Here is a 16,525-nt window from a genome sequence, read left to right as displayed (position 1 = left end):
CATTCTATAAACTGATTGTTTCCATCAGTAATGAGGGTTTATAGTAAGTCTTTACTTCATGCCACTATCTGCCACATTTTGAGATTTGTGAATAGGCCAGTCAAAACATTTGAACCTTTGTGTAAGAAATAAAACCTATAATGTTGTCACACCTGAATTTTAGAGCATCTACTGTATCCCTGACATTAAAATCTATCAGATTATAGCCTTCCCTCTTAAATGCTAGAACTGCTGTAGGACCGAGCCACACACTTCCATCCATCCTCGGTGTGAAATGTACTCCTAGAAAGGGAAGCGCTGGATTTGGTACCTGCAATCAGTCATATATCAGAATAAACACTCCTGACATCTAATTTTACTTATATTTTCATCAGCTTTAAAGTCTGGTTAATATAATTGTTAGGTATTATTTCCATCTTTCATGCTGAAGGAAGATCTAAGTCTTAATGTAAGCCTAAGTGAAATATTTCAGGCATGGGCAGGCAATGGAGTAGAACTGACTTTCCACCATAATGACATTTCAAAAACATGGCAATATTGTGAAAGAAAAGTCTCGGGAAGGAACAAAACTATGTTTAGTCCTGGAGTATTGCTAAGCTATGATATCAGTATTTATATTCAGAGCTCCAGATAAGCTGCGTATTTGCGTATTTACGAAATTAAAATTGTAGAAAACCCAGTTGAATTCAGTGTGCGTACTAAAATGCAATTAAAATTCCTAATACCCAATTCATAACAAGAGGACCATGATGGTCCTGAATCGCTCACCTCTTCCCACATGACCCAGTTTTGAGTATGACGTCGTTTTTTCTATTATTTGACATAGTGACCTAGTTTTTGAGCTCATGTGACCCAGTTTTGAACTTGACCTAAATATTATCAAGATAAAAATTCTGACCAATTTTCATGAAGATCCATTGAAAAATATGGTCTCTAGAGAGGTCACAAGGTTTTTCTATTATTTGACCTATTGACCTAGTTTTCGAAGGTACGTGACCCTGTTTTGTATTTTACCTAGATATCATCAAGGTGAACATTCTCACTAATTTTCATGATGATCTCATGAAAAATATGGCCTCTAGAGAGGTCACAATGTTTTTCTATTTTTATACCTACTGGCCTAGTTTTTGACCGCACGTGACCCAGTTTCGAAACTGACCTAGATATCATCAAGGTGAACATTCAGATAAATTTTCATGAAGATCCATTGAAAAATATGGCCTCTAGAGAGGTCAAAAGATTTTAATAATTTTAGACCTACTGACCTAGTTTTTGACCGCAGTTGACCCAGTTTCAAACTTGACCTAGATATCATTAAGATGAACATTCAGACCAATTTTCATACAGATCCCATGAAAAGCATGGCCTCTAGAGAGGTCACAAGGTTTTTTTATTATTTGACCTACTGACCTAGTTTTTTAAGGCACGTGACCCAGTTTCAAACTTGACCTAGATATCATCAAGGTGAACATTCTGACCAATTTTTATGGAGATCCATTCACAAGTATGGCCTCTAGAGAGGTCACAAGGTTTTTCTATTTTTAGACCTACTGACCTAGTTTTTTGACCGCACATGACCCTGTTTCGAACTTGACCTAGATATCATCAAGATGAACATTCAGACCAACTTTCATACAGATTCCATGAAAAATATGACCTCTAGAGAGGTCACAAGGTTTTTCTATTATTTGACCTACTGACCTAGTTTTTGATGGCACGTGACCCACTTTCGAAACTGACCTAGATATCATCAAGATAAACATTCAGACCAACTTTCATACAGATCCCATGAAAAATATGGCCTCTAGAGAGGTCACAAGGTTTTTCTATTATTTGACCTACTGACCTAGTTTTTGATGGCACGTGACCCACTTTCGAACTTCACGTAGAAATCATCAAGGTGAACATTCTGACCTACTTTCATGAAGATCTCATGAAATATATGGCCTCTAGAGAGGTCACAAGGTTTTTCTATTTTTAGACCTACTGACCTAGTTTTTGACCACACGTGACCCAGTTTCGAACTTGACCTAGATATCATCAAGATAAACATTCAGACCAACTTTCATACAGATCCCGTGAAAAATGTGGCCTTTAGAGAGGTCACAAGGTTTTTCTATTATTTGACCTACTGACCTAGTTTTTGATGGCACGTGACCCAGTTTCGAACTTGACCTAGATATCATCAAGATGAACGTTCTGACCAATTTTCATGAAGATCTCATGAAATATATGGCCTCTAGAGAGGTCACAAGGTTTTTCTATTTTTAGACCTACTGACCTAGTTTTTGATGGCACGTTACCCAGTTTCGAACTTGAACTAGATATCATCAAGTTGAACATTCTGACCAATTTTCATGAACATCTTATGAAATATATGGCCTCTAGAGAGGTCACAAGGTTTTTCTATTTTTAGACCTACTGACCTAGTTTTTGAAGGCACGTGACCCAGTTTCGAACTTGACCTAGATATCATCAAGATGAACATTCTGACCAACTTTCATAAAGATCCCACAAAAAATGTGACCTCTAGAGTGGTCACAAGCAAAAGTTTACGGACGCACGCACGCACGCACGGACTGACGACGGACGACGGACGCTGCGTGATCACAAAAGCTCACCTTGTCACTATGTGACAGGTGAGCTAAAAAATGGCTTGCGTATCGCATTTTCCTTATTTTATTTACTAGAATGGGTACGAGACTTTAACGCTAGACAAATGACTGGTTATATGGTACCGCAAAACAGGTTGTAATTTATCGGAAAAATCACAGGACCATTCAATCGGCGGTGTTATTTGGACGTTTTGTAAACAATTTTCTTTACGCCAATAAAATGTAAGAGGGCAGAAAAAACATTGTTGCAGCACAAACAAATTAGTGGGATATTTTGCTGTTCAACAATGACAGTTATCTTTTTGTGACGATGTTGTGTCACCGATATTTGGACTAAATCTTATGGAAGAACGCATATTGCAGTGAACACATCTTTCGGGATATTGATGAATTGATCTCCGACTTCATTAAAAGTGAAAAAGAAAACAACAGTATGGAACAGAAGTATCTCGGAATGATTAGAGAAAAAATATCTTGGGTACCGTAGATACCCATGTATAATGCGCAGTTTTTAAACCCCCGGGACCAGCCATTTTGAAAGATACCATTCCGAAATATTGAATCAGCTGCTGTTTATTTATTCAAAATAGTTAATTAAAAAGGTAAAAATCGATAGTACCGCGAGACTGATGCTGCTCTCCGCCACGGAAATAAGATTTATTACCGGTGTCGATGTAAACTCTACTTTCGTTTTCCATCCACCGCAAAATTGACCAAAAATGTTTTTTTTCCCAGGATTTTGGGCCAAAATTGGGGGTGCGCATTATACATGGGTGCGCATTATACATGGGTATCTACGGTACTATGAATTAACATACACATGTTTACATTGATTACAGGCATGTGAAAGCATCTTAAAAGACAGTGTACTGTTTTAATTAATCACATTTCATTACAGTTTTAAACACATTTTTGTATTAATCATTGAAGGGTGCTATTAAAGTACTTTTATGTAGTTGGTCAATCCTGGTTAATGATATATACTGTAAGCAAAAAATACTCAATTGTTTGTGCGAAAGTAGTGAAATTCCCAATTAGTTTTAGCAAAAAAGCCAATTACTTCTGAAAAGGCTGGATAATGATATTATTTTTACCAAATTCAGATTTCCAGTACCAAATTCAGACAAAAAGTGATGGGTAAAATTCCCAATTGCACCAAAAGCTTATCTGGAGCTCTGTATATTTCAGAGTGAACATTTACTAGAAACTGTCCTAATCAGAAGAAAATATACTTACTGGATATATGTTGCCTCTAACCATATCATTTTTCTCAGGTTTAAGAAGGAGGTAATCTCCCCTAAATGGAACAATTCTGGGTTCTCTGTTACAGCCTGACAACTCTGCTATACGATCAGACTGTAACCCACAACATGTGACCACATATCTACACTGTAATACTTGATTCTGGAAAAAAATACATAGAAATTTTTACATCACTTTAGAAACAACTAGATGCATGTCCATAGGATAAAGGTGTCCCCCACCCCCTTCCTGCCACTGTACATGGTTTCTTGATTCTAGGTGAAATAACTTTTAAGATATATGCAACATGAACTTTTAAGCACTTCATGTGCATTTTTCATTAAGTCAAGGACCATAACTCTGGTTACAATAAGTGGAATCCTAGAGAACACCAGGTGTAAAACTTCATATGCTATATAATAAACCCCTTTATATTTCCTGACACTAAGTAAAGTACATTTTGAGATACAAGGGACACAAACTTATATACCCTTAATGCATATTTATGACTAAGTCAAGGGTCATAATTCTGTTCTTGCAGAGTGAAATCAAAGGCCTGAAGGGCCTGAGAGTCGGCTAATGATTGATGTACTGGTAGTATAGTCTACCAGTTTCAGTTTGGTTTTAGTTTTTTTCCCCAACTGAACAGAGATTTTGTTACAATAGATGAAATGGACATTCAATCGATGCCTAGTAAAACTTTGATTGACATTATACAAGTATTTAAACCCAATATATTTCTCTAAAATTGAAGAGTGGTTCGCAAAAATAAAAATGTTGAAAGTACAAACTACAATTTGACAGGTGACACTAAGATACTGCACATGACTATAAACATTTTTCCAGTAAACACTTGCCTCCGGCATTACCAAAACTGGCAATTATCGGCTGGTATATATTCGCACATGATAAAATTTGAATATGAAAATTTATATATTGAAATTTTATAGCGCGGATTGCCACATACAATTTGTAACGGATGGACGAAAGAACTGTTCAGATATTTTACAGATAAGGGGCCTGGCAATAACCGTGTCACACGCTAGGTATTGTTCAATCATATTATAAGGGATGTGAATTTAAAGTATACTTACTTTTGCGTTTAAAGATATGTAAATGTTGCTGAGTGTCAATATATAGTGTCATGAATGTTTACACTGACAGGAAAATTGCGCATTCGAAACTAAGAGAAGTTACTCAGACTAGCTACCAATTTCGGAAAAGATAACCAATATTAATAAATGCAGTTCTTTTTTAGTTTAAAAACCATCATTTATTCTATTTCAGACCTGTTAACCCCTTCAAAACCATGTCAGTAGTCCCCAAGTCTATGTACTTTCAATTATCCGTTTTGATTCATGTAGACAGACAGGCCCAGACTGGGCTGAAAAAATGTTTGAGCCATTTTTACGTGGTCGGTAGCAGGGTGGGTGTGGGGAGGGGTGTTCCTTCCCGCTTTGAACTGCAGTCAAATTTTGAAACGGGCATTGTGGCAGGTGGTAAAAGGGCAAATGTATCAAACTGTAAAGTGGCAATATGGGGGGGAGGGTGTGGGAGGATACCCCCTCCTGCAAGTATGGTTTGGGGTATCACCACAAGGAAATTTTGAAAATGTAGACCCTTGATACAGCCTTTGGTGCGATTTCTAACTGAAAATTTTTTGTTTCAATTTCTAAATATTACCTAGATTCTTTTTAGTATTACAATATTCAAAGTATGAATGACTGTCACTTCATATTTTAACTTTCAGGTCATGCCTCAGCACTAGAATATAAGTCTGATATTGATTCTATGTATGTATTATAAAAATAAATTCTAGAATCATTTCTGTTACAATAATATCATCTGTCTGTTACTTTAATGTTTAAATTTCATAACACAGCTCGATATTTACCCAAAATATTATATCCGGATATATTACACTTCTTTTATACTGCCAAAATCTCTAGTTTCAACAATATGTTTTACAAATTGTAATGATATGAAGACAGTTTAGCAGCAATTGGCAGTATCTGACATTGAAGTTTACGGTGAAATTATTTAAATCATTTCATAAAAAAATTGTTTTGTTTCGTCAAAGCACTCTAACATAGATGATCTACTTTCGATTTCAAAAACTACAAGAAAATACAATTTAATGTTTCGCCAATTTGTTTATTTCTCGAAAAATAAGAATTAATATCATTTTTAATATCAGTAGTAACTAAACAAACCAGTAAGAGCTTCTTCTTCCGATAATTTATCCGTTTACTGACTACAAAATTCAACCCACGCAAAGTCGTAGAAGCATTGTTATAAACAGGTCACGCGTGTTCGCGGAGAAGTGTCCAGAATGTAGTTAGGATTCATCCGCGAATTGTCTTTCGCTGGATGTTACGCAAGCTTTGTAAGTCTGCGCAATTCATAAAATGCACAGCACAATAAATTTGTTATTTGCGCAATGATTTTAAAGATTATTTTTTGAAACGGACAGGGTAACAAATGGATAATTTGGCTAAAAAGTTAATATGCAGTTTTTATTTGAATTTGTGAACATCATATTTGCTATTTTGTGACAAAAGGGCATAAAATTCGTCACCATAATCATATGCGCAAATGTATTACCAAATCCCGCAGAATCGTTATGCGTGTTTATGCTTAATGAGTTACCGCGGAAGAAAATACGTGGCTTTATTCGAGTATTGCACAATTATAAGTCATAAATATGACAGATTACATCGTATATTGGTCATAGCAAATAGGATTGACATAAATGAACTTCATTCGATCAATGAACTCTTTGAAATTAGAGACAATCCAATGGAACTACATCACTTCGCTGTGTTGTGAGGCCATTTAAGAATGAGAAATCATGCGATAGCAAGGACTCGTCAAACGCTTGACAGCGTTTAGCCGACTCAATAAAAACAAGAGGACCATGATGGTCCTGAATCGCTCACCTTCTCCACATGACCCAATTTTCATGAAGATCCATTGAAAAATATGGCTTCTAGAGAGGTCACAAGGTTTTTCTTTTATTTGACCTAATGACCTAGACTTTGAAGGCACATGACCCAGTTTTGAACTTGACATAGATATTATCAAGGTGAACATTCTCACCAATTTTCATGAAGATCTCATGAAGAGTATGGCCTCTAGAGAGGTCACAAGGTTTTTCCATTTTTATACCTACTGACCTAGTTTTGACCACACGTGACCCAGTTTCAAATTTTATCTAGATATCATCAAGGTGAACATTCAGACAAATTTTCATGAAGATCCATTGAAAAATATGGCCTCTAAAGTGGTCAAAAGGTTTTTCTATTTTTAGACCTACTGACCTAGTTTTTGACCGCAGTTGACCCAGTTTCGAACTTGACCTAGATATCATCAAGATGAATACTAAGACCAACTTTCATACAGATCCCATGAGAAATATGGCCTCTAGAGAGGTCACAAGGTTTTTTTATTATTTGACCTACTGACCTAGTTTATGATTACACGTGACCCAGTTTCGAACGTGATCTAGATATCATCAAGATGAACATTCTGACCAATTTTCATGAAGATTCATTGAAAAATATGGCCTCTAGAGAGGTCACAAGGTTTTTCTATTTTTAGACCTACTGACCTAGTTTTTGACTGCAGTTGAACCAGTTTCGAACTTGACCTAGATATCATCAAGATGAACATTCAGACCAACTTTCATACAGATCCCATCAAAAATATGGCCTCTAGAGAGGTCACAAGGTTTTTCTATTATTTGATCTACTGACCTAGTTTTTGACAGCATGTGACCCAGTTTCGAACCTGACCTAGATATCAAGGTGAACATTCTGATCAATTTTCATGAAGATCCATTGAAAAGTACGGCGCCTAGAGAGGTCACAAGGTTTTTCTATTTTTAGACCTACTGACCTAGTTTTAGACCGCAGTTGACCCAGTTTCGAACTTGACCTAGATATCATCAAGATGAACATTCAGACCAACTTTCATACAGATCCCATGAAAAATATGGCCTCTAGAGAGGTCACAAGGTTTTTCTATTATTTGACCTACTGACCTAGTTTTTGACCGCAGTTGACCCAGTTTCGAACTTGACCTAGATATCATCAAGATGAACATTCAGACCAACTTTCATACAGATCCCATGAAAAATATGGCCTCTAGAGAGGTCACAAGGTTTTTCTATTATTTGACCTACTGACCTAGTTTTTGAAGGCACATGACCCAGTATCGAACTTGACCTAGATATCATCAAGGTGAACATTCTGACCAATTTTTATGAAGATCCATTGAAAAGTACGGCCTCTAGAGAGGTCACAAGGTTTTTCTATTTTTAGACCTACTGACCTAGTTTTAGATGGCACGTGACCCACTTTCGAACTTGACTTAGATATCATCAAGTTGAACGTTCTGACCAATTTTCATGAAGATCTTGTGTAATATATGGCCTCTAGAGAGGTCACAAGGTTTTTCTATTTTTAGACCTACTGACCTAGTTTTTGATGGCACGTGACCCAGTTTCGAACTTGACCTAGATATCATCAAGGTGAACATTCTGACCAATTTTCATGAAGATCTTGTGAAATATATGGCCTATAGAGAGGTCACAAGGTTTTTCTATTTTTAGACCTACTGACCTAGTTTTAGACCGCAGTTGACCCAGTTTCGAACTTGACCTAGATATCATCAAGATGAACACTCAAACCAAATTTCATACAGATCCCATGAAAAATATGGCCTCTAGAGAGGTCACAAGGTTTTTCTATTATTTGACCTACTGACCTAGTTTTTGACCGCAGTTGACCCAGTTTCGAACTTGACCTAGATATCATCAAGATGAACATTCAGACCAACTTTCATACAGATCCCATGAAAATATGGCCTCTAGAGAGGTCACAAGGTTTTTCTATTATTTGACCTACTGACCTAGTTTTTGAAGGCACATGACCCAGTATCGAACTTGACCTAGATATCATCAAGGTGAACATTCTGACCAATTTTTATGAAGATCCATTGAAAAGTACGGCCTCTACAGAGGTCACAAGGTTTTTCTATTTTTAGACCTACTGACCTAGTTTTTGACGGCACGTGACCCATTTTCGAACTTGACCTAGATATCATCAAGTTGAACGTTCTGACCAATTTTCATGAAGATCTTGTGTTATATATGGCCTCTAGAGAGGTCACAAGGTTTTTCTATTTTTAGACCTACTGACCTAGTTTTTGATGGCACGTGACCCAGTTTCGAACTTGACCTAGATATCATCAAGGTGAACATTCTGACCAATTTTCATGAAGATCTTGTGAAATATATGGCCTATAGAGAGGTCACAAGGTTTTTCTATTTTTAGACCTACTGACCTAGTTTTTAAAGGCACGTGACCCAGTTTCGAACTTGACCTAGATATCATCAAGGTGAACATTCTGACCAACTTTCATAAAGATCCCATGAAAATTGTGACCTCTAGAGTGGTCACAAGCAAAAGTTTACGCACGGACGGACGGACGACGGACGACGCGCGATCACAAAAGCTCACCTTGTCACTTTGTGACAGGTGAGCTAAAAAGAGCTGTCACTATTGGTGACAAATGCCCCCGAAGCGTGCCCAAAAATGCTCCAGTTGTCTGCGCAAAAAAATCACACATCATATGGTGACCTTGACCCGAGAGACCCAGGTCAAAAGCGTGACACACCTCAATATGGTTAACATTTGTCTTAAATTATTTTCAAATCCCTTAATAAATGGCAGAGTTATGAACCAGACAAGAAACACCTTTGACTTCTAAGTGTGACCTTGACCTTGGAGCTAGGGGTCTGGGTCTTGCGTAGGACACGTCATCTCAATATAGGCAACATTTATGCCAAGTAATTTTAAAATCCTTTCATCAATGGCCGAGTTATGGACCGGACAAGAAACGGACCATGTTAATCTTTAACCTCCAAGTGTGACCTTGACCTTAGAGCTAGGGGTCTGGATCTTGCGCACGACATGTCGTCTCATTATGGGGAACATTTATGCCAAGTAATTTCAAAATCCCTTCATCAATGGAAGAGTTATGGATCGAACACAAAAACAGACACTGTTAACCTTTGACTTCTAAGTGTGACCTTGACCTTGGAGCTAGGGGTCTGGGTCTTGCGCACGACACATTGTCTCATTATGGTAAACATTTATGCCAATTTATTTCAAAATCCCTTCATGGATGGCAGAGTTATGGACCGGACAAGAATTTACACGGATGCACGGTGCGATTTTAATATGCCCACCAGGGGCATAAAAAATCTCAGGTGCCCAAATTCACATGCTGAACAATACTCCTACATGGTTTCATGACTCTAGGTGAAACATTTTTAAGAATTTAAGATACACTTTATGTGTATTTTTCACTAAGTCAAGGACCATAATTATTTTTCACTAAGTGAAGGACCATAACTATAGTCTGGCCAAGAGAAATCCCAAACAGAACCCCAGATGTACAACTTCACATGTATGCTATAAAACAATACCCTAATGTTTTATACTCATTAGTAAAGTACTTTTTAAGATACACTGGCACAATATTGTATGCCTTTATGCATATTTATGACAATCAAGGGCCATAACTCTGGTCTGACTGAAGAAATCCCAATCAAAACCCAAGGAGCACAACTTCAAATGCTGAGTAATATTCCTATCGTCTCTTGACCCTAGGTCAAAAGCATTTTAAGATACATGCAACACAACTTCTATGCCCTTTCATTCATATTTTTAATGCATATTTTTACTAAGTCAAGGGCCAAAAAGCTGGTCTGGCTGTGTAAGATCCCAATTAAAAACACCAGGTGCACAAATTCCTTGTGCTGAAAAACAATCCGGTAGGGTTTGATGACTCTGGGTGAAATATTTTTTGAGAAATGCACAACACAAGTTCAGACAGACAAGGCCAAATTAAGAGTCCTCCATTCTTGGTGAGGGGGAGGGCACAAATATACTCAAGATTTCGACTGATTTTTACAAAAAATATCTATTTAAAAATACTCAAATACTTTTTGTTCTGCTTATTTCTGATAGCTTATATTGTTAAATATGATTTCCTACACATACATTAACAACATGAACCATGTCTTTAACATGCATACATCTTGAAAAGGAAAAATAACCAGTGCATTTACACAACTTTCTGTCTTCTTACAGGTAAACAGGCACCTCTGTTTTTAATTTTATTAGCTTTTCTATTATTTTTAAGCCAGCTTTTTAGGTTTTTACCTGCTGAAACATTTTTATTCAACTGACTTGAATTATCTGATAATGTCTGCAACTATTCAGTTTCTTTAAATAATACTTAACCCTTACGTAGAATCATTAAGTAACAGATCAGAATCTGAGCAGTAACACTCCTGGAAATGTCCTATTCATTTAACATATTTCATACAGGACATTGTTACAAAGTTTAACTACTATTCAACTTTTAAAAACTTTTTCAAGGACTTTTTTTCTTTAAACCAAGGCTTGAAATCTTAGTCCGAACTTTTATCAACTACTTTCTTAAGCATTGTTATAGTAGACTGCACTCTGTAAAGTGCGAAAAATTGAAGTCACAGATTGTTGCTTAAAACTGCAACTGATGCACACTAGGGTAGATGAGTGAAAAAACTTCATATTTTCTTACAAATTTTCCTCTCTTTAAGATTTAATCTTTCTCCAAAGCAAGGTGCTGACAAAACATTTTTCATGTTTTTGGATGACATTCCAGCAGTTTTTTCAGCAGTCTTGTGAAAAAGGTTTAATCTTGAAATCCTCAAATTCATGAATCGACAAAACAATCATTTGGGTCAAATACACAAAATTTTACACCAACTGAATGAAATGTCTTCACACTAACTTAATTAACTCATTCAACATTACCTGACTACGGTCTCCAACTACTGTCATTGGATATTTGTTGCCATCTAAATCTCCTGACTTCCCTTCAGGAGTTATGGATAATTGTGACACTGAGAAATCTGTGTATATGTGACCACCCCGCTTTTTAAAGAAATCTCCGTATGACTGTGTCACAAGACCATAATCTATGATACCAGTGTGTGGAGAATGTACAGCCTTCAAACCCTGGTATAACAAAACAGCAACTTATTAGGTTATTGAAGGATAGTTTTCATGTTAAATCAAATACTTCTGCTAAATTCTACTTAAAAGACAGGATTTTGCAAAGGTGAATTACATAAATATTAAGAGATATTGGTAATGCTGTTTAAATACTATAGAATAATTCCAACAATTTATGATGTTTTATGTTGTTACTGATTTCTTCCATTTTGTGACTTTTCAAGTCTTTGTTAAAAGAACAACTAGAAATTGTTAATGTATCTGTTTAACTGACTCAAAAGTAAGTATTTGTCTTGTGTAATTTTACCAAATAGGTTGTCTCTGTATTTCAGATGTTTTAATGTATTTTTTTCTTTGACTCAGAGCAAAATGTTTACCTTCTATAACATGGTTCATACAGGACTTGGCAAAAAAAAAATCAAGGACTTTTCAAGGACTTTTTATCGATTTTCAAGGACTATTTTAATCGCTTTAAATCTTAAATTACCAAACCATTTTCTTGTGTTTTTCACTTTTCGCGTGTGATTTCGACGCACTTTCTCCCATTGTTCCGACATCAATGAGTTTATTACACAAAGTAAAATGTACTTACGCTTGTCCGACTTAAACTCCTTTAACCTTGATGAATAATCATCCTGTGTAAGCCATTTACTGGCGAAACTACATTTATTTTTGGGGCCACTCATTGTTGTTGATAAGTCACGCTACAATGACCTTGCGTATAATATTTTAACGTTGTGAAAATCGCTACTTGCGCATAATATTTTAACGTTGTGAAAATCGCTATTCCGTACCGAACTTCCGTACCGAAACGGTGTTCCACTAGCGTTCCCTCCGTGGGTGTGCATGTATTTTTATTTTACACCATTTTTTCGCCCGTTTTGATATATTTATTACTTATTTTTTGTATTTTTTCCCTACAATATGATTGCACCCCCGTTTTTAGCAAAATTTAAGGACTTTTCCACCTTTTTTTCAAAATTCAAGTACTTTTTCAGGGGATTTTTTGGAAGAAAAAAATCAAGGACTTTTCAAGGACTTGGGATCAAATTCAAGGACTTTCAAGGACCTGTGCGAACCATGTATAATTTTCAACAGTATCACACTCTTTATTACAGAGACAAAAGACTGGAAATACCTCCAGTATACAAGCCTCCCTTCATTCACGTAACCTGGCCAGATCACATCAACACTAGTCTAGTCAAAGTTCAGTACTGAAGGGATAGTGTGATTTTGTCAAAACGACACAAGGTAAAAACTTGCTGAGTCAAAGAAACAAATACATTATGAATCATCCAAAGTATGGAATTTTTCAGATGAACTAAAAATTGTATCAATACTCAATGCCCAGTAAAATATTTTGCTATTTAAAATTACTGTCCATGGACAACTACAATTTATACAATATGACATGTCACATTATGAAACAAGAGGGTCATAATGACCCTGAATCGCTCACATGAGTAATATGAGCCACATGTTTAAAATGGCAAACTGACGCTAAAATATTAGAAAGTAGGTCAGTAGGTCACATTCATGGTCACTGAAAGTCAGTTTTAAGACTGGTGTGCAAAACTGTACATGTCGTCCAAATTTCAAGGCTGTATCTTAAAAAACAAGCAAATTTGTTGAATTGGTATCCCCTGCTGAAAGGGTCTGTGGTGAGGAACGGCAAAAAAATATATCCAGCAAAAAGCAAAGAACGTTACAAAGAAGCAAATAATTTCATTAGTCAAAATCAAATTAACAGAAAATGAATGTTTTTTTCCGGGGGGGGGGGGGGGGGGGGGGGGGGGGGGGGGTAGGAGGTTACAAAAGTTTACGAATATTGATGGAAAATTAAAAATGAAAAAAAAAAATTGGATGGGGGGGGGGGGGGGGGGGGGGGGGGCCCGGGCAACCAACCTGGTGTGGGTACACACTTCACATGTTTATAATAAATATTCATGGAAAAGAATGAAAGAAGTTTAATGAAGTTCTTCCAATTGGTTGGTTTGTTATGTATAAATCTGTGGATTTTTAAACAATTAAAGGGCAATAACTGTATGGAAAATTGACCAATAAAAAAAGAAAATGACGGGCATCATCAAAGTATGTTGGTTCATATTTATTTCAAATCTGATGAAATTCTACCTGCTAGTAACTGAGAAATGGCTGCGGACGGACATTTCTGTGCGTTTTTCATTAAATCAAGGGCAATAACTCTAAGGGAAATTGACCAATCGAAAAAAAAACTTGAAGGGCATCATCGCAGTATCTTGGTTCATGTCTGTTTCAAGTCTGATGAAATTCTACCTGCTAGTTACTGAGAAATGGCTGCGGATGGACATTTTTCATTAAATTATGGGCAATAACTCTAAGGGAAATTGACCAATCAAAAAAAAAACAACTTGACGGGCATCATCGCAGTATGTTGGTTCATGTTTTATTTCAATACCCCCCTCCCGATTTCATCGGCGGGGGATAACAAGAAAGTAGGTCAGTAGGTCAAGGTCAGAATCAGGTGACCCCTAATCACTTGGGGTCATCAGGTAATTATAATTAAGAATTAAGCAGTCTAGGAAATATGATCTGATAATTTCTTAAGTATTTATTCCTATATAACTCATATAACAAGTGACCCCGCAGGGCGGGGCCTCTTTTCACCTCAGGGGTATAATTTGAACAATCTTGTTAGAGGTCCACTACACAATGTTATATACCAAATATCAAAGGCCTAGGCCTTGAACTTTCAGACAAGAAGATTTAAAAAAAAATTTCCTATACAAGTCTATGTAAAACTTGGGACCCCCAACACAGGGCCTCTTTTCACCCCAGGAGCATAATTTGAAAAATTTCTGTAGAGGACCACTAGGCAATGCTATACATACCAAATATCAAAAGCCTAGGCCTTGCAGTTTCAGGCAAGAAGATTTTTAAAGATTTTTTTTATACATATAAGTCTATATAAAACTTAGGACCCCCGAGGCGGGGCCTCTTTTTACCCCATGGTAATAATTTGAACAAACTTGGTAGAGAACCATAAGGTAATGCTACACACCAAATATCAAAGGCCTAGGTCTTGTTATTTCAGACAAGAAGTTTTTTCCTATATGTCTATGTAAAACTTGGGACCCCTGGGGCGGGGCCTCTTTTCACCTCAGGGGCATAATTTAAAAAATTTTCATAGAGGACCATTAGATGATGTCACACGCCAAATATCAAGGCTCTATGCCTTGCGAGATTTTTAAAGTTTTTCCTTTCGGTTGCTTCTGCATGGAATTCAATTCTTGGAATAATTTTGAAAGGGGGCCACCCAAGGATCATTCCTGTGAAGTTTGGTGTAATTCTGCACAGTGGTTTTCAAGAAGAAGATTTTTTAGAAAACGTTGACGGACACACAACACACGAAGGACATTGAGCAGTCACAAAAGCTCACCATGAGCCTTTGGCTCAGGTGAGCTAAAAAGTAAAATTTTTGAATATTCATTCAAATACTGTTTTATTGTGGTTGGAACTGAAAATATGATCGAAATCAGCTTTGAAATCATAAATAACAAGAAATTACTAGTGTGTTTTTATATTTTGATGACACAATCAACCAGTGACCTAGCTCATAGTGCATGCATGCTGTAATGTTAAACAATAACATATCACTGACAAAAGTCTGTAGCTTAAAATTGGAAAAATTATGCATCTGATGGAAAATGCAACTTATGTATAACAAAGTAATACACACTGGTCACATACTGCTTTTAAATTTGTGTTCATTATGTTACTAGACCCTGCAAAACATAACCATTTTCTGTTTTTGACAGTATTTTTGCAGAATGTGTAACTGTGACCCAAACTTTATACTATTTTCTTCCAATCTAGACCCTACTTTAAAGCATGGACAGGGACTTTAAAATTCTGTAAATGCTAGTTTATTAATGTTCAGGCAAATTAAAATTAATCTTCAACTGACATTTCTGAAATTGTACCAAGTGTGATACTGAATTTAAAAATCACTACAAATTCAGTATTAAAGTGTCACGATGGCAAGAATTTTCTAGATGCATCGATATGTGATCCAAATGAAATCTGCACAGTATAAATCACACTGGTCAGTTATGCATCAGAATACTACTAATTATCTTTGAGCAATTAGTCACATTTGCCTTAAATGAGGTACCTTAAATTTGATAAACTTACAACACAGTTCGGTTCTATCTCTTTGATTTCACTTCCATCAATCATACGTAGATCTTTGACACCATTCTCATTACCTCTTTCTAGTAAGGCTTCAAGTCTTGGTATTTCTTCAGGTTCTGTAGCCACTATCAACTGAAAACATAGCATTCATCCATCTGTAACAGTTGAGTACACTGCCGAACTTTAGAATACAAAACTACACGTAATAGTAACACATAAACACCTCAAACAGCACCATAACTTTAAACTGCACAGTACGTACAGAGCTGCTGCGGCTATATTTTCCATACTTCCTTGTTGACAAGGAAGGTGTTGTGATGCAATTGCAAAGTGTCATATCGTGGCTTGCAAGTCTGCTATTTTAAAACTCAAGAGTCATGTAATATATTGAAGTAAATTAACACTGAAATAAGAATATAATAA

General features: G+C 36.4%; 1 protein-coding gene across 1 annotated transcript in view; it reads right to left on the bottom strand.

The window, feature by feature from the left end:
- The window catches only part of LOC123528892 (L-2-hydroxyglutarate dehydrogenase, mitochondrial-like), a 29,100-nt gene that overhangs the window by 8,692 nt on the left and 3,883 nt on the right, over window positions 1-16,525 (bottom strand). The window contains exons 4-7 of the mRNA XM_045308962.2: window positions 16,103-16,234; window positions 11,729-11,932; window positions 3,852-4,019; window positions 153-310 (exon numbers count right to left, since the gene is read on the bottom strand). Coding sequence (XP_045164897.2) covers window positions 153-310; window positions 3,852-4,019; window positions 11,729-11,932; window positions 16,103-16,234 — 662 coding nt within the window. The remainder of the gene's footprint in view (window positions 1-152; window positions 311-3,851; window positions 4,020-11,728; window positions 11,933-16,102; window positions 16,235-16,525) is intronic.

Source organism: Mercenaria mercenaria, chromosome 1 (assembly GCF_021730395.1).
Source record: "Mercenaria mercenaria strain notata chromosome 1, MADL_Memer_1, whole genome shotgun sequence".
NCBI classification, from domain to species: domain Eukaryota; kingdom Metazoa; phylum Mollusca; class Bivalvia; order Venerida; family Veneridae; genus Mercenaria; species Mercenaria mercenaria.
Note: the sequence above shows the minus strand (reverse complement) of the source record. Positions and strands in the feature narration are given on the sequence as shown.